Source organism: Trifolium pratense, linkage group LG7 (assembly GCF_020283565.1).
Source record: "Trifolium pratense cultivar HEN17-A07 linkage group LG7, ARS_RC_1.1, whole genome shotgun sequence".
Classification (NCBI taxonomy): domain Eukaryota; kingdom Viridiplantae; phylum Streptophyta; class Magnoliopsida; order Fabales; family Fabaceae; genus Trifolium; species Trifolium pratense.
The window spans coordinates 24016700-24038483 of record NC_060065.1 but is presented as its reverse complement, the minus strand read 5'-3'; the positions used below and the strand labels follow the sequence as shown (position 1 = coordinate 24038483).

The 21784-nt window shown below is 34.4% G+C and overlaps 1 protein-coding gene, 1 long non-coding RNA gene and 1 pseudogene across 2 annotated transcripts; all 3 read right to left on the bottom strand.

The window, feature by feature from the left end:
- Positions 1–1782: 1782 nt before the first annotated feature.
- Positions 1783–12832, bottom strand: LOC123896098 (annotated as a pseudogene).
- Positions 12833–14039: 1207 nt separating this feature from the next.
- On the bottom strand, positions 14040–15872 carry LOC123897598. Its single transcript, XR_006805093.1, has 2 exons — positions 15432–15872; positions 14040–15326 (listed from the first exon to the last, which is right to left on the bottom strand). It is a non-coding gene; the product is annotated as an uncharacterized LOC123897598 (long non-coding RNA).
- A 1724-nt stretch (positions 15873–17596) lies between these two features.
- On the bottom strand, positions 17597–19947 carry LOC123897597 (delta(8)-fatty-acid desaturase 2-like). The gene has a single exon (XM_045948302.1). It carries the CDS (start codon positions 19206–19208, stop codon positions 17859–17861), a length of 1350 nt encoding a protein of 449 aa, XP_045804258.1. The 5' UTR covers positions 19209–19947; the 3' UTR covers positions 17597–17858.
- Between the last annotated feature and the right edge of the window lie 1837 nt (positions 19948–21784).

The window sequence follows — 21784 nt, the reverse complement described above, 5'->3', positions numbered from 1 at the left end:
AATAAAATTCGCAAATTCCAATACAAATTTACTATTTTAAACTTCTTAACATGTACAATGTTGCAAATGATAGAAAAACTCATACATTAAATATGTTATTACCAAAGTATATAGGTACTCCATCCGTCCCAAAATAAAATATAAGGGAAAATTGGTCAATAAAAGTTAATGTATTTAGTCCAAATTTTCACTTATATTTTGGGACGATGGAGTATACATTAAATATGTAGTAGTTATAGCCAAATTATTAGAGCTGGGTATGCGGGTTGGCCCGCTTCGTTTAACCCGCACCGCATAAGCCCACATATTAAATGGAGCGAACAAGCCCATCAGTAAATGTAAACGAGTTATGATATATAGACTCGAATCCGGTCCCCATAAGCCCGTGGGTTAAACAGTTAACCCGCGGACTATTATAAAAAAAAATTAATAATCACTTTTTATGTTGTTATTATTTTATGTCATTCTTCTTTCTTTTTTTTTTTTTGGTTTTTTCACCACCAGTTTAATCTGGTTCGGGGGTCAGTTCTGGCATCAAGCGGTTCCAGCCCCCTCCCGATCGCAGTTGCGGGGGATCGAACCGTGGTCCTCCCTACCAAGTTCAGCGCCAATCACCACTAAACCAACTAACGATTGGTATGTCATTCTTCTTTATAATTAGGGTTTAGACTAAGTTTTTTTTTTTGTTGAGAAAGTTAGATTTGGACATGGACCAAGGTTATAATATATGACCCGCAGACCTTGGCCCGTATATCCAGCTCTACAAATTATATAGGTTTATCTGCGGTAATTATTTTTATATACTCTCTCTATCTTATATTATAAGAAAAAAATATTGTTTTTTTATCTCGAATTATAAGAAAAAACAAGTCACTTTTATTATTTTTAAAATTTATTTTTACTTAAATCTTTTTTTTTTCAAAAAAGATTTATTTTTACATATTCTCGTGAAATTTTGCTGCAAATTGCATTTAATTTATTTTTTCTCTTCTTTTCTCCATAATCAATAACTAATAAAAATTCTACAAATCGTAAGTTGGTCCAGTGGTGATAGACGCACGTTGAACTTGGTAGGGAGGACCATAATTCGATCCCCCGCAACTGTGATCGGAAGGGGGCTGGTTCACGCTAAAAATGATCCCCGAACCAGATTAGACGATCTAGTGGGCCAGATCCTGGTGTTGAAAACAAAAACAAAAATTAATAAATTTTTTTTACATTTTTCAATGAAACTTATTTCAAGTAAAATACAAAAAATCATACTTTAAATTATTCTATTGTACTTTTTTTTTTATTTACAATGAGCTGAGGAACGAACTTAGAACCTACAACATACTACCAAAACCCCTCATCACTAGAACAATCCTAATGACTTATTGTATTTTTTTTATTTTGGGTACAATCTATTGTACTTTTCATAATAACGGTAAAATATTTTTTATTAGTTATAATATGGAACGGAGGAAGCATATAAAGATAAGGGTCTTGTTAACATGTTAACATATCCCAATATAGAAACTCAACATCTAATGATACAGAAACTTTAATGCTTCAAAAGTTAAAATGTACAAATTAACATTTAATAATTTTTATTTTTGTTTCCTTAACATGTGCCTTAAGGGCACAAGTTAACGTTCTCCTAAAGATAAATGGTCCATTTCTAAATTATCAAACAAAAAAAATGGTTCCATTTCTATACGAAAAAATAGACTCTTATGATCTCATATCATCAATTACAATAGTATCTTCAAAATCTTACGCTGGTTGTTGATGCATTTCTATCTATATACCACGAAACCCCATCTTACGATTAGATTGCTCTCTCTGAATATGAATATGCAACACATGATTCCTCGTAGCCTTTAAATCCTCCAAGTCTTTTGCATTATATTTGTGCATCCACTTATCATGTTTAAGCTACAAAATACGCTTGTGAGTAGCCATAAGATCATCCAAAAAGTTGAATCATCAGAACGTGTGGCTTTCTCTAATTTAAGTTCTGCAAGTTGGTACAATGTTGTGATTAGATCTTCTATGTCTGCAATATTACCCGAATTTAAGTATCGGCTTGGGTCCGGGGAGTGTGCTTCTCTTGAGGTTTGAGGTTCGATTCTCTCTAGTGTCAATTTGAGCGACTAATTTAGCTTATTCAAAAAAAATATTACCTGAATTTACTGACTTCTCCAATTTTTGTTGTGCAATTTTCCTGTATGTGTTGATGCGCCTTTCTAATCCTCCGCTTGTTATTGAGTCCAACTTCTGTAATATATCAAGTGCAATTTGCTCTACTAGTTCGGACTCGATCCTATCCTATTCATTTTAAATATAGAGAATGAAAAAAAAACATTTATGTCACACATCGTATGAAAGGTTAATTGATTGTTTTTTTTAAACAAAAGACTAAAGATTAATTAATGTGTTGATCATTAATACTAATATTAACTAAGAATTTATCTTTAATTGGCCACACTTAAAAGAATTTATCTTGTCCACAAATTATAGTTCAATCAGCAGAAATGTCAAAATTGTTAGGTCTGATGTTATGACCCTGATCTCTCCACTTTGTGTGTGAGTTTTTAATGACTTATCATTTCGTCTATTAACAAAAAAAATTATTTTTAATGGAATATCGTTCAGAAGAATTCAAGTTCAATTCCTAACAAAAACAAATTTTTTTATCAAACTTTATTTCCATTGCAGCTAAACCCTAGATTGTTTACTAGCGTCTCTTCATGTGGAAACCAAAGAATTAATACCGAAATATAAAATTTACCTTAATTTTGTTGCTAGTTGTAATTCTCGTATATAAGTAGATAGAGTTTAATGTAACCAAAAAAATATAAGTAGAGTTTAAAGAACTAGGAATTAAGTAGGAATTGCTATCATAAACTTATATAGTGTGACATGTATTCATCATATATACTAACTAGCTGGACACCCGTGCGTCCGCACGGGAGTCGCGACGTTGCCGCTCCTCACTTACTAACATGAAATAATAATTTACTGGAAAGTAATTCAAAAGATAAAAAAATAAATAAGAAAGGATATAATTTTTGGTAAAAAAAAAAATAGAAAAAGAACAATGGTAAAACCATCACAAAAAAACCTCAGATATCCGTATTAGTATAATATGAAACATCGTCTTGTAAAAATAACCAAAAACTTATGTCTGTGTATTCAATATATGAGTATGAATATAGTCCCGTAAAAATTATTAGAAAATAGGCAACCTTATTAATATGTTAGTGAAAATATAGGTCTCACAAAAATCATCAAAATAATTAGGTCACCGTATTATATATTAAATATGAGTATAACCCGTAAAATTGTAAAAAAAAAAAATAGACAACATAAAAAATAAGTTTCCATGTTAATATATGAGTATAAATATAGGTTCCGCATATATTATAAAAGAACATGCAAGCTTATTAATATGAGTAAAAAACATAGGTCCCACAAACATTACACAAAACATTAAGTCATTGTATTAACATATGAGTATAAATATAGATCTCACAAAAAATAGTAAAAAATTGGAAACTTTATTAATAAGAGTAAAAGCATATAGCCCTGCAGAAATTGTAACACCCTAACCCATACTACCCTTAAAAACGTAATTTTAAAAACTTTTCAACAAGTGTAAAGGCAGAGTGCCACGCGGTAATTAAAACACAAGCATACACACAGAGCGTCATGAAGTTTAACATGAAAAGCAACAGCGGATTCAATCAAACCAAGCATGCATATATATACATATATATACATAAGTCATATTCATCCCTAAGGATGTCACTTATACAAGAACTAGCATAACAAAAAGGTAACACCGATATACGATGAAAGCCAAGCGAAATCCCCGACTCGATGTTACATTACCAGAGCATTTACTATTTACAAACTCTAACCAAAAGCTAGTACTAACAGGAGAAATCTATGCTAAGTCTCCTCACCAAAAGGTACTTCAACACCAAGCTAAAACAGCAGTCTAAACGTCGGCACAGTCCTCAGCCTGAATATCTGAACCCCCAAAGGTCCAGCAAATAACACAAAGCAGAGAGTTAGAAAACATAATCGCATAACATACGAGCATAAGAAAGGCCTTACACTTTCGAACTATCATACATATTCTAACTCACTCCATACAATTACAGTATTAAATACATAGGAATTTACCTAGTATGCTACTTACAGCAAACGCGTCAAAACCAGTCAAGTAATGTCACATAACGATTACCAAGTAAATGTGCATATACCCTAATGCAATCTAATGCCAATCAATTCACTGTCATGCCATCCCTAGACATGACTAAATGCATGTGGTACCAAGGTGTCTCACCAACGGTGGACCAAGAACAGTTTTATATCTTGCTGGATATGTCGGAACTTACCGAACCATCTTATCTCCCTTGGATAAGCCAACACAGTTTTATATCCTGTTGGATAGCAACTCCGGACTCATGGATTCATCTAATCCGATCCTCGGCTTCATTATGGACACATAATCCATTTTCGTTATTGGAACCCAAGTTTCCAATGTTCACATACAATCATGAATGCATGTATGTATGCACATATCAACCATATGATATTCTTTAGCTCGAAGCTACTCTTTTATGAATGCGGGAACACAATCCTAACACATTCACTTAACATTACAAATTAATGCCAAAACATCACATTGCTCACTTTAAGCTACAACTTATTGCATACACGTTTATCAATCATATAACGATTAACAATAAGCATTAACAGTATCAACATGTATCAACAATCATGTAAGGATACCCTTAAACCATGTTACAAGTGCCTAATCACACTTACAAACATCAACAAAAATTGTTGTCACAGAGGCCTTCGCTGAGCGAAGGCTCAGCGAGACATGGCGAACCTCACCAGGAAGTCACCTGCTCATGGCGAGCATTGGCGAGCTTCAGCGAACTATTCGCTGAGCGAAGGCTTAGCGAGCCTAAGCGAACCTCACTAGGGGATCACCTGCTCAGGGCGAACAGATAGCGAGCTTGTGGCGAACATGTTCGCTATAGCGAACTCCTGGTCGCTTAGCGAACTACACCAGAAAAGAATATCTGTTCTTGAGTTTTCTAAGGCGGTTTAACATTGAATCAGCTCAAAAATTCATTCAAACATGTTATAAATTCTTATAAACAGCAATTCCAAGCATATATGATATCAAGGAACATTAATCATCCCTTCCAAACATCCAAATACCTCAAACAATCAAAATCATGCCAATTTCTTGGGTTTTAAGCAACTTTCATAAACTTTTCAAACATGATTCAAACACATACATATTTTTCATGAAATCAAGCTAGTGATTAACACATACAAAGTGATGATGAAGAACATCACACTCACATACAAAAGCTTAATCAAAAGTCTAAAAGAAATTGAGTGGGAGAGTTCGGGAATGGAGACATAGACAATCTCCCCTCTCCTTGCCACTCAAGAATCATGAATTCTAATCTCTTACCTTAGCAAAGATGATGATCCAAGCCTTTCCTCTTCTCTCTTTCTCGTGATTCTCCTAGCCAAAACCCTAGCTTAGCTTTTCTCTTGCTCTTGCTCACTCAAAGAAATTAAGTTATGATACTATTCATGGGTTTGACTTGCTACTTATACTACTTTCTATTGTCATGAACCAAGCCCAATTGGCTTAGGCCCAAATGGCCTCTCACGCCCATTAAGCCCAAAACAAAGGTTCTCGCGTCTAATAACTTACGCTTGGCTAAATAATTATTCGTCGCTCACTAAAATAATAAAAGCCAATTAATAAATAAAATAACATTTAATAAAATATACGAATACGAAAAATGGGTCGTTACAATCCTACCCCCCTTAAAAGAATTTCGCCCTCGAAATTACCTAGAAACAGATCGGGATAAGAATCTCTCATCTTGCTTTCCAGCTCCCACGTTGCATTCTCACCAGCCGGTCCTCCCCACACGACTTTCACGGATGCAATCTCTTTGTTTCTCAACCTCTTCACTTCTCTTCCTTCGATTCTCAAAGGCACAGTCTCGATGGTCAAGTCATCCCTCACTTGAACATCGTCCGATTCAATCACGTGTGTCGGATCAGACACATACTTGCGCAACTGTGATACATGGAAAACATCGTGCAAATTCGCCAATGATGGCGGTAATGCAATCTTATACGCAACTTTCCCAACTCGCTTCAAAATCTCAAATGGCCCAATAAACCTCGATGTTAACTTCCTTGACTTCAACGCACGTCCTACTCCAGTAGTCGATGTAACTCGTAGGAATACATGATCCCCCTCTTGGAATTCAATGTCCTTCCTCCTCTTATCATGATAACTCTTCTGTCGACTCTGAGACGCTTTCATCTTCTCTCGAATCATCCGAATCTTCTCCGTTGTTTCTTGTACAATCTCTGGTCCAAGAATTGCACCTTCTCCAGTTTCATACCAACACAGAGGTGTCCCACACCTTCTCCCATACAAAGCCTCAAACGGTGCCATTCCGATACTAGAATGGTAACTGTTGTTGTATGTAAACTCTACCAACGGCAAACAAGAATCCCAATTCACGTTTTGCTCCAAAACACAAGCTCTCAACAAATCCTCTAAGGATTGTATCGTCCTCTCCGACTGACCATCTGTCTGAGGATGATACGCTGAACTCAACCTCAACTTCGTTCCTAAAGCTTCTTGCAAGCTTTCCCAAAATCTGGAAGTAAATCTCGGATCTCTATCCGAAATAATACTTGTTGGAATACCATGTAGCTTCACAATCTGCTCCACATAAATCTCGGCCAACTTAGGCACCAAAGTACCTTTCCTGATAGCAATGAAGTGAGCACACTTCGTCAGACGATCTACCACTACCCAAATCACCTCGTTACCTTTCTTGGTCTTCGGTAAACCTCCCACAAAATCCATTGCAATGCTATCCCATTTCCATTCTGGTATAAACATTGGTTGCAACAAACCAAACGGCTTCTGATGTTCAATCTTCAATTTCTGACAAGTTAAGCAGGAATAAACAAATTCAGAAATTTGCCTCTTCATTCTCGGCCACCAAAATAACTTCCTCAAATCCTGATACATGTTGGTTACTCCAGGATGAATACTCAAACCACTTCTGTGACCTTCTTCCATGATCATTCTTTTCAATTCGGGTACATCCGGTACACAAACTCTTCCGTGAAATCTCATGACTCCACCTTCGTCAATCTTGATATTGGTCTCCTTGCCTTCATTGATGAGTACCATCTTCTCCATCAATTTCTTATCCGATTTCTGACGTTCTTTAATATCTTCCAGAAAAGGATTCGTCAATCTTAACATTCCAAGCTTCACACTTGAAGAAGTAACCTCACACACAAGACTCAAGTCTCGGAATTCTTCAATCAACTCTAACTCTTTCACCATCAATGATGACATATGCAAAGTTTTCCTACTTAATGCATCGGCCACCACATTGGCTTTTCCGGGGTGATAACTCAAATCAAAATCGTAGTCCTTTAAGAATTCGAGCCATCTTCGTTGCCTCATATTCAACTCCTTCTGTTCGAATAAGTATTTCAGACTCTTGTGATCACTAAACACTTCAAACCTCGATCCATACAAGTAGTGTCTCCACACTTTCAAAGCAAACACCACTGCGGCTAACTCCAAATCATGCGTTGGATAGTTCCTCTCGTGAACCTTCAGTTGCCTTGAAGCATATGCTACCACATTACCCCCTTGCATAAGCACTCCGCCAAGTCCTAACTTCGAAGCATCGCAATACACGACGAACGACTCTTTGGCATCGGGTAAAATCAACACGGGTGCAGTAGTCAATCTTCTCTTGAGCTCCTGGAAGCTCTTCTCACAAATACCATCCCAAACAAATGCTTGATCTTTCCTCGTCAACTTGGTTAACGGTAAAGCCAACTTCGAAAAACCTTCGATGAACCTTCTATAATAACCGGCTAAACCAAGGAAACTTCTAATCTCTGAAATAGATTCCGGCGTTCCCCACTGTGACACAGCGTCAACCTTCGCAGGATCTACCGCGATTTCTCCACTTGAAATTATATGCCCTAGGAAACTCACCTCTTTCATCCAAAATTCACACTTCGACAACTTGGCATACAACTTCTTCTCCTTCAAGACTTGCAAAACAATCCTCAAGTGCTCTTCGTGCTCTTCCTCGGATTTCGAGTAAATCAAAATGTCGTCGATGAACACCACTACGAATTTATCCAAAAATGAATGGAAAATTCGGTTCATATACTCCATGAAAACTCCGCGTGCATTGGTCACACCAAACGGCATAACTGAATACTCGTAGTGCCCATACCTCGTCCTGAATGCAGTCTTAGGTATGTCTTCCGTCTTCACTCTAATCTGATGGTATCCGGATCTCAAATCGATCTTACTAAACACGCAAGCTCCAACTAGTTGATCCATCAAATCATCTATCCTCGGAAGTGGATATTTATTCTTGATCGTCACTTTGTTCAACTGACGATAGTCTATACATAATCTCATGCTTCCATCTTTCTTCTTCACAAGCAATACCGGCGCTCCCCATGGCGAAACACTCGGTCGAACAAACCTCTTCTCAAGCAGCTCTTCAAGTTGCTTCTTCAATTCATTCAACTCAGACGCTGACATTCGATACGGCGCCATCGATATCGGACTAGTTCCAGGTACTAGGTCGATAGAAAACTCTACCTCTCGCTTTGGAGGCACGTCAGATATATCATCCGGAAACACATCTGGGAATTCACAAATGATCGGTAACTCTTCTATCTTAACTCCTCCTTCGAGTTTCAATGATGCAAACATCATGAACATCTCGACATGTTCTTTCAACGATTCCGATACTTCTTTCCCGTTCATCAATTGCAAGTTCTCCTCCGGCTTCGGAAAAACAACGGCCTTCTCACGACGGTTGATATGAATTCGGTTGAAGATTAACCAATTCATACCAAAAATTACATCCATACCACTAAGTGGAATACACACTAAATCCATACCAAAGTGCCTATCAAAAATGGTTACGGGGCAGTTACGACATACTTGTCGGGTAATCACTGAACCATTAGCAGGAGTTTCTATTTCCATCCTACCCGTCATATTCGTTAAAGGAATACTAAGACGCTTCGCACAATCCAAAGAAATAAAAGAATGCATCGCTCCCGTATCTATAATCGCAATTAAAGGAGTGTTATAGATGAAACACGTACCTCTAATGAGATTGTCCTCTTGGCTAGCATCCTCTCCACTCAAAGCAAACACCTTGCCCATCACCTTCTTGGGCTTCTTACAAGTCGGACTCTTGTGGCCTTCTTCACCACAATTGAAACACACCACTTTTACTCTGCAAGCTTCGGTCTTGTGGCCCAGCTTTCCACAATTCTTACACCTATCTCCCTTCTTCGGGCAATCATAAGACATATGACCCCGTTCTCCACAGTTGTAACAATTCCCATTCACCGGCTTCTTACCACCACTTGTATTCCCTTTACCGCGGTTGTCATAAGGTTTTCCGCGCTCTTGTCCTTTCCCTTTTCGGTCGTTCACAGCTTTGTAGTAGTTCACATTTGCCCTACCATCTTCATCACAGATCCTACTCTTGTTCACAAGGGTCGCAAAATCCCTTATCTGTGAAAATCCAATCATATGCTTGATGTCTGGACGTAGACCACTTTCAAACTTCACGCACTTGTCGTCCTCCGCTTCAAAAGTGTTGTAATGCGGACTAAACACACACAAAGTCTCAAACTTGACGGCATAGTCAGCTACCGTCATATTTCCCTGTTTCAGTTCCATGAATTCCACCACTTTCTTGTTCTTCACATCAACAGGAAAATACTTAACCAAAAATTCCCTTTTAAACATTGCCCATGGTATAGCCATACCACCGGGTCCTAGCCTCAACTTGGCGTTCTTCCACTAATATTTTATTCTTTTTAAGTAATTAGTATTGTCGGCTTATTGATGAAAACTTTTCATATAAAACTTTTCAAAAAATAAAAAAACGGAAACATAAAATAAAAGGACAACTATTTTTGTTTTAAGTAAGATTAAAAAAAATATGTGTAGACAAATATAGCATTAATATTTTATTTTTTTACGTAATTAAAAAAATGGATTTGTAGATAAAAAGAAAAAAAAAATATGGGAGAAGAGGTAATTTGGATTAAAAAATAAATAAAAATAAAGTGATGTAATTTAATTTGGGTTACATACAAAAAATTGGATTTGTAGGTAAAAAGAAAAAAAAGTGTAATCTACCTATATTAACAAAAACGTGGCAAGATGGTCGATGCCCATTTAATAAATATGTATAGGATATATCGATGCCCAGTTAATAATTGATTTTTATTTACTAAAAAATTGAATTTGTATAAAGTGAGGTAATTGAATTTGGGTTACATACAAAAAATTGAATTTTTAGATAAAAAGAAAAAAAGCGTTAAAGAAGTAACAAATAAAGTGGAGTTTTGTGATTATAATTGGCCATTTAACTCATATTGATTATATGTTGGTTCCAAAAATATAACAAATTAATTTATATGGCTTAGTGATAAATGTAATAAGAAGTGTAACTAAAAGGTTAAGGGTTCGAATCCTACGAAAAAAAATTTTAGCAGTTTTCTACTAACTTTTTTTTATAAAGACAAAAATTAGCCCTGAATTGATTATGTGTCAAAAAATGAATAAGAGGTAAATTGGGAATTTCATTAGTATCTTCTTTTCTTATATAGTAGATTGCACATGAACTATTCAATATACACAAATTCAAATAGGAATTGGTATAAAATAAAAATAAAAACAAATAGGAATTTGATACTAATTAATGCAAAATTTGTGTGATTAAGTTTAATATTAAATTATCAATTACCTTGTGCCCAAGCAATCCAATTATCCAAGCCAGAGAAATTGGCTGCTTCTGCCAAAGCTAGCCGCCATGTTTGGACCTTATTCATGTCTTTACATTTTTCATGCTCTGCCAAAGCAAGCCCGTAGGCCGTAGCTACCTGTCTGATTTCTCACATGCGTTGGGTTAGAAAATTGGTACTAAAATTTGTCCATTATTTTTCTTACATTCCAGAATTTTTATAAGTTCGTCCAAACACCAACTAGAAGAAGCATAATTCTCCGAGAAAATAATTACAGATAATTTTGCATCATTGATTGCCTTTAGAAGTGAGGGTGATATTTCATCTCCTTTCAAGCTCTTTGTCAATGTAAGTTTTCACTTGAACTTGAGTTAATGCGGCATAAAGATGGCTCGTGAAATTATTGTGAGTATCGTGACCTCTAAAGCTGAGGAAAACGTTGTGGATTTGTTGAGTAGTCTTTGTTGTAGAAGAAAGAGGAGGAATAGGGTCGGTCTCGACTATTTGGAGACCCGACTTAAATTGTAAAAGTGAATCCTAATAAATATATTAAAAAAAAACAAAAATAATAATCTTCATTGAAGTTAAAACAGATTTATAAACAATGTTGAAGTTGACCCGACAAAAAATTAAATTAAGAGATAATTAGCAATTTCTAAATACAAGACAAATTAGCAAAGTAGAAGAATAAATTAGCAATTTGATAAAAAAAAAAAACCCAGAAAAACTGAATAATTATCAGGGTCGTTCTAATTAAATTAGAGGCTCGACTTTCATCGTAAAAATGGATCCTTAATAAAAAAAATGTAAATTGTTATAACTTCTATTTAAATTGTAAATAAATATATAAAAAAATAATTTAACTAAGGGGTGCAAACAACAATAATTAAGTGTAGTCTGAGGGTGTAAACAACAAGTCATCGTTCTAATTGAGTGAGCTAGGCTTGTTAAAGTAGATTGATGACTTGCTATTTGCACTGCAAGACTACACTGACTTACTATTTGCACCCCTGGAAAAAAAATTATTAAAAAAAATCGAGGCTCCAAATATTTGGAGGCCCACTCTATCTATAGAGCTGTTTGCACCTCCCTAGAGTCTCCCCTAAGGAGGAACAATGAATTCCATGAGTGTTTCAGAGCTAGTTTATTGAATGAAAGTACATATAGGAGTATGTTGTTTTAAGCTTTTAATGTTCACATGTATGAAGAAAAAAACTTATATGAAGGTATTTAAATAATGAAAATATGATAAAAATGTGAAACCCTTACGAGGGTATGAATTTCAAGGCTTCTTCCTTGGACAAATATGAAAATCACTTGGTAGGGTTAAATATGTTTTTAGTTTCTATAAAATTATTAATTTTTTTTTTGGTCACTATAATGAAAGTGACATATTTTAGTCATACAAATTTTTTAAGGTGCAGGTTTAGTCCCTGTTAATTTTCAAAATTATAAAAATTGATTAATTATCCTTAAAATTTTAATTTTAAAATTTCAAAATTTCAAAAGATAAACACAAAAGTGACAAAAATTTCGACTTAGAAATCAAATTTTGAGTTTTTTTTTCGAGAAACTTTTTATAATGTTCTAAACATGTATGAAAATAATCATTCAAAAATATGCATTGGTTTAACATTAGGGACCAAAACATGCCATTTTTTTTTTGTATAGGGACTAAAATCCAAATTTGGTAATATTGTAGGGACCAAAAATATATTTAACCCTTATCTTAATTATCATATATTCTATGAAGCACAAACACCTTTATGATTAGGCGTGTTGCAGTGTCCGACACTCGTATGACATTCGTGTTAGATAATAAGTTAGCGGGCTTATGCTATTGGGCCTTTTAAGTTTCTTAGTTACTAGTCTAGTCATCAGGTTTTATAGTATATATTGTCTTGTAACCCTTTTGAGTTGTTAAGATATATAGGTATGAAACCCTAGCATCCATTATCACTCTCTTTTTTGTATCTCTGATTCTAACAACTCATACGACACATGTTGGATAGTTCAGACATGTGTCTAAAAAAAATATTTTTTTCCTTAACTCGACACTCCTTAGGTCGGTATGTATCTGAAACCTTTAAGACACTCGTACAACACATGTCAGACATATTTACAAGGAGGTGAACACTCTGGTACACATCTTATTTGAATATGTACTGGTACATCGCTGGAGTGGAAATTTCTAATATTTACATAAATAGTATTTAATATAAAAAAAATTAATAAACACTATTTGTGAATCTATCAAAATTGTACACATCAACAATGTACCAGTACATATTTAAATAAGATGTGTACTGAAGAATTCACCTTATATGGATTAGTGATGTGTCGAAACAATAATGTTGATCAATGAGTGATTAAAGAGAATAATACATTTTGATTATAATATTTTTAGATTTTCGATTTTTAATGGATAAATAAAGGTCTAATACTATCGTATATTATTTTGAAACATGTTAATGAAGTAACTTGTTTAACTTAAATGCACATGTATATATATTTTGATCCTCAATTTACACATTTTATAAATATATAGTGATGTCGATGTCATAAGGTTTTACATTAGCAGTGTTAACGCGTCTGTATCGTGTCAAGTGATCGTGTCGGGATCTGTGAGACAATAACAAATGAAATTTTCGTAGAACGAATATTAAAAATAGGGTTAAATATGTTTTTAGTCCCTACATTTTGCCCTATAGTTAAGAATAGTCCTTACATTTTTTTTTATGGTGAAAACAAATCCTACATTTTTTTCGGTTATCAAAATTAGTCCCTGCCGTTAATTTTGTTTAACAGAATGCTTATGTGGCGTAGCTAGCCAATAACGTGATGACATGTGTCTTCTTCCACCATAATTATTGTTAATTTTTTTTTAACAGAATGCGTATGTGGCGTACCATAGAAGAAAAAATGAGTTGGTGGAGGAAGAGAGATAGGGAAAGATTTGGTGAGAAAATGTGCACAATAATTATGGTTGAAGAAAACACGTGTCATCACCTTATTGACTAGCTACACCACGTAAGCATTCTGTTAAAGAAAATTAACGACAGGAACCAATTCGAATAATTTTGTCTTTGATAAAAATAAAATTAAAATTAATCTTTGATGTTTTTATATTTTTTTTAACAAGCAAAAAGGAAAGATATATATTAATTAAAATAATCTTCTCAGTACAAGGTGTGCGGAAAAAACTACAGAAGATTACAAAATGTCAATACGAACAAACAACAAAAATACTAATCAATCCCAAAACAAGTAAACGGGCTCAACCACCAACTATGGTAGTTTGAAGCTAGACTAATGTTTATTGTCTTCAACCAATGATAGGAATACAGTTTGACCTTGTCTAATACTTGAGGTAGGGTACACTCCGAGTTTCTGAAAAGTCTCTGATTTCATCCACTCCACACAACCCACACACATAAGAGTCAAATGAGTTGTATGAAAGATCGTTGCGCACGAAGACCACCTGATGGAAAAGTGAAATGAATAAAATGGCGAGACAAGTATTGTGAGTCCACCGACGAGAAACCAATCCATGACCATACTGACGACCAAAGAGAACCAAAAAAGATGCAAGAGAGGAATAAGTGATGAGCTAATTCAACACCGCCACAGGAAACACAAAAATGAGCTTCTGGAGTGATGATGCCGCAGGATACGAAGTTAAATTTTGTTGGTAACCTGTCTCACAATAGTCTCCACGCGAAGATAGAAACCTTCAAGGGAACCTGTTTGTGCCAAATAAGTTGATCAACTGCCTCCAAAGTAATAGTGTGCTGAGAAGTCAATAGCTGATATGCATCACTAACTGAGTTACCGCGAACCGGATTAGGCTGCCACTGCCACAAATCAGGAACCTAGGCCTGCAAAGAGAGATCGTGAAGTAAATTCTGACACTCCCCCAACATCTCCTCTTCCCACACCTACAATTGTCTCGGTCACACCCACGCTGCCCCTCCCGCCTCCCACCCTAAAGCATACATTTCAGCCACTGTACTCGACTTATTCTCCGCCAAATCAAATAAGCGCCTAAATCTCTCACACAAGGGAAATCCCGCCCAACCAAGGATCGGTCCAGAAAAAGATATCCAAACTAAATTGTCAATATAAATGGCCAAGGGAAACAATCGCACCACCTCTATGCACAGCTACATCACGACGGGTTCGGTGTGAGAGGAGGCGCGACTGGTTGGACGGCGACGGCGGTGGCGGCGGCTAGGGTTGCTCCAAGAAGAGGATGGTTTGCGCCCGTCAAAAGAACTATTCAAAAACAACCACAAAAAAAACTAATATATAATGCAATAAGTCACTAATTTAACTGTAACTATTTCACATGCACACACATAGATTATCAGGGGCACAAATCGCTTTCATAGGATGTGTACACAAACCTTGATGACACCAAACGTTTTCAGAACAATAATAACCACGACCTGTAATGAAAAACAAAAATCATAAGATTGTTTATCATGAGGGATGAAATATATTGTGTATAAGGTAAAGAAGAAAATTTGAAAAGGACGAGCAAAAGTTTTTACCGGCGCTTACGTCCAGTACAACAAAAAATAGAGAAATAAAGACGATCATAGCATAAAGAGGCTTAAAGATTTGTAACATATTTTTTTCTCTCTATTCATGCAACAAACATTAATTTTTTCCTCAATGTCTAATGAGTTTTTTTCACCGGTTATAAAGACGCAAGAAAGATATTAAAAAATTAGTGATTATTAAAGTTGTTTAGATATGTCAGTGTATAGTTTACAACCCCATTTCTTAACACCTTTTCCAATCCTTAAAAGGGTGGTGTAAGGCCCATAATAAAAAAAGAGGGTGGTGTAAGATTAACTTAGGAAAAGATACGAAAATGACATTTCATTTTATACACTCAAAGCGGTAGTTCACTAGTTCATAAACAATAAAGATGACTCTAGAGATTTAGTAAATATCATTTCACATTAGAGTATGGAAAATTCTTTAATAGCACAAAACTAAATATGAAATATTAGATACATTCACATAAACAAGCAAAAATTAAAGAGAAAAGAAATAAAAGATGTTGATTGATGTTTTGATTTAAATTTTTGATTTAGTGTGTGGCGCCCAAATAAAATATTATTTGGGTTTGTACCTATACAAGTCTTTCTCTTAGAGTATACTTAGTGGCTAGACGGGCACCGTTCCGATTTGTGTGATCAAATTTTTCTATTATGTTAAGTTGTGTAAAAGATTATATTTTAGTTTTTTTTTATATATCTCTATTTTTATAAATTTTGTTGAAGAAATTCGGAGAAAATACGTAAACTAAAATAAACGGAGGAGTTCGGGAAATGAACACCCAAAAAGGATTCGGAATACTCTTTTAGTGCAGGGGCCCAAAACAGATGTCAACATTTAAAAGAAACTGAATTGCTAAAAAAGCCATAAAGAAAGTGAGATAGTAGAATAAAAGATAAAAAAGCTAAATAAAAAGAAAGTATGTTTTGTGAAAAAAAGATAAAAAGAATAGGCATGCAAGTAAAAGCTTCAATGCCACCTTGCCTAAATAAAATTATGGAACCTGCACATTATTATAGCAAAGATTTGGAGGAATCGCATTAATTTTGTTTTATTATCATGATACTGACAGTGGGATTCAACATGAAGATTTTTGTGATATTGCAACCTTGAGTGTACAACACTACAACGTTACAATTAAATAGGGTGATATTTATAGAAAATATGATAAAATTAGTAAAGGATGGTTACGAAGTTAGTTAGTGTTGGTTGAGATTAGTTAGATAAATAATGAAGGAAAACTCTGAATATGTGTACAAAAATTCATCAAGGTGGCGTAATTACATTTTTTTTTACCTTCAAAGTATTGTAATTTAACAATTTTGATCTTTCGCATTTAAAACAAGCAAATTGAGTCTAAAAAAAAAAAAAAAAATCAACGTCATTTCCTTTTTACAAGTCGTAGTCAACTTTGACTCGATCAATGCACTGTCCTACGTGGACAAACAGAGCTAAACACCAAAGGTCCTCCCAAGTTCGCCATTAGCTTGTGGCTGCACCGACTATCAATGCAGAGGTGTTGTGATGTTGGTGGTATGAGAGAATGGATCCTCTCATATCAGATGAAGAATCATTAAAATCCCCATCTTTCATTACAAATAAAAGAGAAAGAAAATTTGCAAAAAAGAAGATTTAAGAATGAGATTGTTACTTTGGGGGCAGCAGATGGTAAGTTCTGGGCGATACAAGGGAACACAATTTGTTCGATGTAAAAGTGGAGGGCCAAAATTGCTAAATCACGATATTTGAAGGCTAAAAAGTTCAACTAACTTTTGCATTTTCTATTTCTATTCAATTTACAATACTATGAAACAGAGGAAATGATTTTCATTCAAGATGAAGTCAAAATGAAATATTCTTCCAAATAACTGCCAATTGGAAGAAAAAGAATACACACTACAAATTTTGAAGGAGTTTCTATGATTTTTTAACACCTCTTGGTCCACCAAGAACTTCTTCTATCTTTCAATAAATAATATGAAACATGATACAAGTTTGAGAAGTTAGTTAACTGGAGTTGGTAGGGAGGATTACGATTCAATCCCCTTGCAACTGCGATAGGGAGAAGTTGTAACCAGTTTAGGTGGCTCAGTGGGCCAGATACCAAAAAAGATAAAAATGACAACCTTATATTCTTGAAACTCAATCATAAAAAGAAAAGAGGTATAATAAGAATATGCAAATATAACCTGAATATTTTTCTGTTCAGATGGTAGAACACATAAACAGTGATCATAACATCATCAATTATTACAACACAACACCTAATAAAAAAAGAGAGAAATTGAATTCAAAACATACTTTAACATCCTGACAATAACATGATGTTTGATAATAATAAAAAGAAAAAAACTTGATCATAACATAATCTTCTCTTCATTACTCAAAATCCATATGCTATCATCTGAAGCTCAACCATGAGTATTAAAAGCTTCCCATAACAAGTTCTGTGGAGAAGAGTTGGTGATTTCCCTAGCTTGCAAAGCAGCAGTCCTAAGAGTCTTAAGAGTCCAAAGATTTGCTTCAACAAATGTCAAACTTCTATAAGGCAAATTATGCTTCTTGCAAAGATCAATCACCAATGGTGAAACTTTCCTCAATTGAGCCCTTGGAAGCCTTGGAAACAAATGATGTTCAAGCTGAAATTGCAACCCACCAAAGAACCAATCCATCCATTTTGAACAAGAGATATCCAATGTTCCAGCTGTTTGTTTCTCAAACCAATCATTTCCACTCGGGGGACCGACATACACGTTTGCAGCGAAATGGTTCAAACAGAATTGAAGATGTTGGATGGAACAAACAACAAAGCAAGCAAGAACATACATGAGCCTTTCTGACCAACTTGGGAGGCATGACAATAAAAGAGGGAACCAAGTCCAAAACACAAGGATTCCCATGATGTTGTAAAGTCTGTCGGGAACATTTCGCCTTGTCGAGAACAAGAGCAAAAATGTTTGAAGGTACAAGTTAAGCCTTGCAAAACACAAGACAGGGTAAAAAGTAATATGCTGATAACTGATAAGAAACCTTGACAAAGCATCAAACTTTAACTGTCTATCATAGAAATAAGATTTGATTGAACCAAATAATCGCGATGAGACAGCGAAAACAGGTATATGCTGCAAATCAGGATCATAATCAAGACTATTACAGGCAATATGATGAGCATTATGAGTCCATTTCCACCAAGCAATGCTTATACCAGTTAAACAATTACCACAAATGATTTGTGCTAATTTGTTATAACCTGGACTGGACATAACCTCGTAGTGACCAGAATCATGACCAACATAAGTACTTTGCATCCAAAGCAAACCCAACAACATACCAGAAGCTAAATGAGCCCAAATACTTGTGCAACCAACAACACCATAAACAACAAGAGAAAACATAATAGCAACAGATGTTAATGTGAATAAAGCAACATGTTCTTTCTTTTCAAACAAACCCATTTTGACAAACTCAGAAACAAGTCTCCTATAATCTTTAGAAACCTCAGATACCTTAAAATCTTCAAGATAATAGCCAGTGAAAAACTGATCAAGATGTTTCCATGCTGTACCAGGATGATATGCAATGAATGCATCAGTTACATCCTGACCAGCAAGATTCAACAAAACAACTTCTCCACCAGGATGATCTTTACCCCAATCTGAAACATTATAAACCTTACCCTGAATTGAGATCCATAGATCCCCTTTTTTGTCATGCTTTTTCAGTTCATCAGATGTTATGTATTTCTTCTTATCAACCTCCATGGTAATGCCAACACCGACAAAAAAAAAAACGAAAACCCAAATGAAAATAAGATGAGAAAAATACAAAACTCACAAAAGGGTATCTGAATCTGTAATCAAAATCAGATCCTGCAACAATGTAAACAAATTTATGAAAACAAGGAAATCCCTTTAATGGTTGTTATGAAAGACTAACAACCAAAAAGGGTCCTTGAAAAATGCCTTTGTTTTGCAGAGATCTAATGAAATGAAATGAAATGACCCTTTTATTTTTAATTTTCTCTCTCTATAATGTGTCTTTTGGTTATAGATTTTGAATGAATGAATGAATGGAAGACTTATAATAAGCAAACAAAAATATATATAAAAATAAAAGTATCGATTTTTAGACTTAACAACGAAGCCACGGTGTTAAACAGCGGCAATTTCGTGGCTATAAGGAAGAGAAAATGAAATATGATTGGTTGAAATGAAATAATACAAAATTTGGGTTTAGCGGTGAAAATGGGGTGTGGATGCAGGTTAGTGATAATAGGGTTGCGATGCAGGGTGTTATAGCTTTGGATAGAATCGAAACTGAAGGAAGATATTTTTAGAGAGAACGCGTTAAGTAATGTGAGTGACGCCGCTTAACATGTGGGTTTGTGGAGAGAGAGAGAGTGTTGTTGCGGTCTCCGCTGTTTAGATTTTGATTTTATTAGGAGGGAGGGAAGGGAGAGAGAAAGCATCGTTAATATATTAATTAAATTTTTTTTCCTTTTGTTTTATTCAAATTCAAAATAATATTCTCTCTATACTTATCTATTACTGATATTTTTTTTAAAAAAAAACCAAAATGAAATAAATATATAAAAATCTCTTAAACACAAGATGTGCTAAAAGAGACTAAATAATGTTACATGAGTCCTATTACTGATATATTAAAATTGATTGCCACCAAAGTTACTAATTTATTCCTATTATTTTTAACCACGTTACAAATTTCCTATTACTAATATATTAAAATTGATTACCACAAAAGTGACTAATTTATCTTATTATTTTCGATCACATTACAAATTGTATATCATTCATTGTAATTTCACTAAAAAAAAAGTATATAGGAATAATGTAAGATAAATAAAAAAAAGATGATATAATTAAAAATAAAAACAAAACAAGTTATAGATTGGAACAAAATAGAACAATCTATAATCATAAAAATAGCAACAAAACAGAAATTATAGAAAGAAAAAAAAATCAATATGCATAAATTAAATTAGGAATATAGAAATATAAATATAAACATTATTTTTCATAAAAAAATAAATAAACAATATACTACAGTATTAACTATTAATTTGCTTAGTAAAAAAAAACTATTAATAATAATAATCTCATTAAAAAAAACTATTAATAATAATAATACAATAAATTTAATTACTATCAAATTTACTAAATTATCCTAAATATTCATAATCAAATTTCTAATTTTTTTTATTAAAAAATATACACGGAACTATTATTTGTGACTAGAGTTGTCAAAGGACCGGCCCAGCCCGGCCCGTCAACTTCATGGTCCGGCCCGATAAGCAAAAGCCTACATGGTCCGATGGGCCGGCCCACTAATTTTCATAGTATTTTTTTTTGAAAAAAAAAACATTCTACTAAATTTATGTTATATTTCTCATCTAAATCTTCATGAAGGTAATTCGTATCCTATATTTTCTCACATAATCTCCCAAACAACAATATATTCCTCTTTATCCTCATCAAACAAACACACAAATTTCGAAACAATAATCTCATTCTAATCCAATAAGTTTTTTGTCATATTATTATTATTACTGCCAAAAAAAAAAATTCAAGTTTTATATATATATTTTTTTTTTGAAAACTTGGTATCCGGCCTTAGGACCGACTAATCCAAGGGGACCAATCCCACCGCCCACTTGCGGGGGCCCCATTTAAAGCCAGAGTTTTTTTGCTCTGTATGGACTTAGCCCACCGAAATTGGCACCAGTGGGAATCGAACCTGAGACCTTGAGAGGTGCATACTCCAATGGCCCAAGCCAACACCACTCGACCAACCCCAAGTGGGTTTCAAGATTTATATCTTTCATTCATCCATTGTAATTTAAGTAAAAAAAAAAGAATATAGAAATAATATAAAATAAATACAATAAAAAGATGATGGGCTTAAAATAACCATATTCCAAGTTTCATATCCTTCGTTGTAATTTTACAAAAAAAAAAAGTAAAAAAAAAAAATATAAAAAGATGATATGCTTAAAAATAGGAATAAAACAGATTATAAATAACAACAAACCACAAATAATAATAATAAAACAACAAAAATAATAAAAAAAATTATATATGAATTTATGCATAAAAATAAGACCAAAATATAACAATAAAAAGATTATAGAATTTTTTTAAATAATTTTTTTAATTCTTTAAGGGGCTGGCCCAAAAGCATGTGGGCCGCCCCATGACGGCCCATGAAAAAGCCTGACCCGATAAGGTCTAGTCCGATAAGGTCCGACCCCTTTTTATGAAGCCCGGCCCATGTAAAAGGATAGGGTTAATGGGCCGGCCTGATAGCCCGGCCCTTTTTG

Excerpts from the sequence above, each read along its gene's own strand:
- LOC123897597 (XM_045948302.1), bottom strand. The coding sequence starts at position 19,208 with ATGGAGGTTGATAAGAAGAAATACATAACATCTGATGAACTGAAAAAG.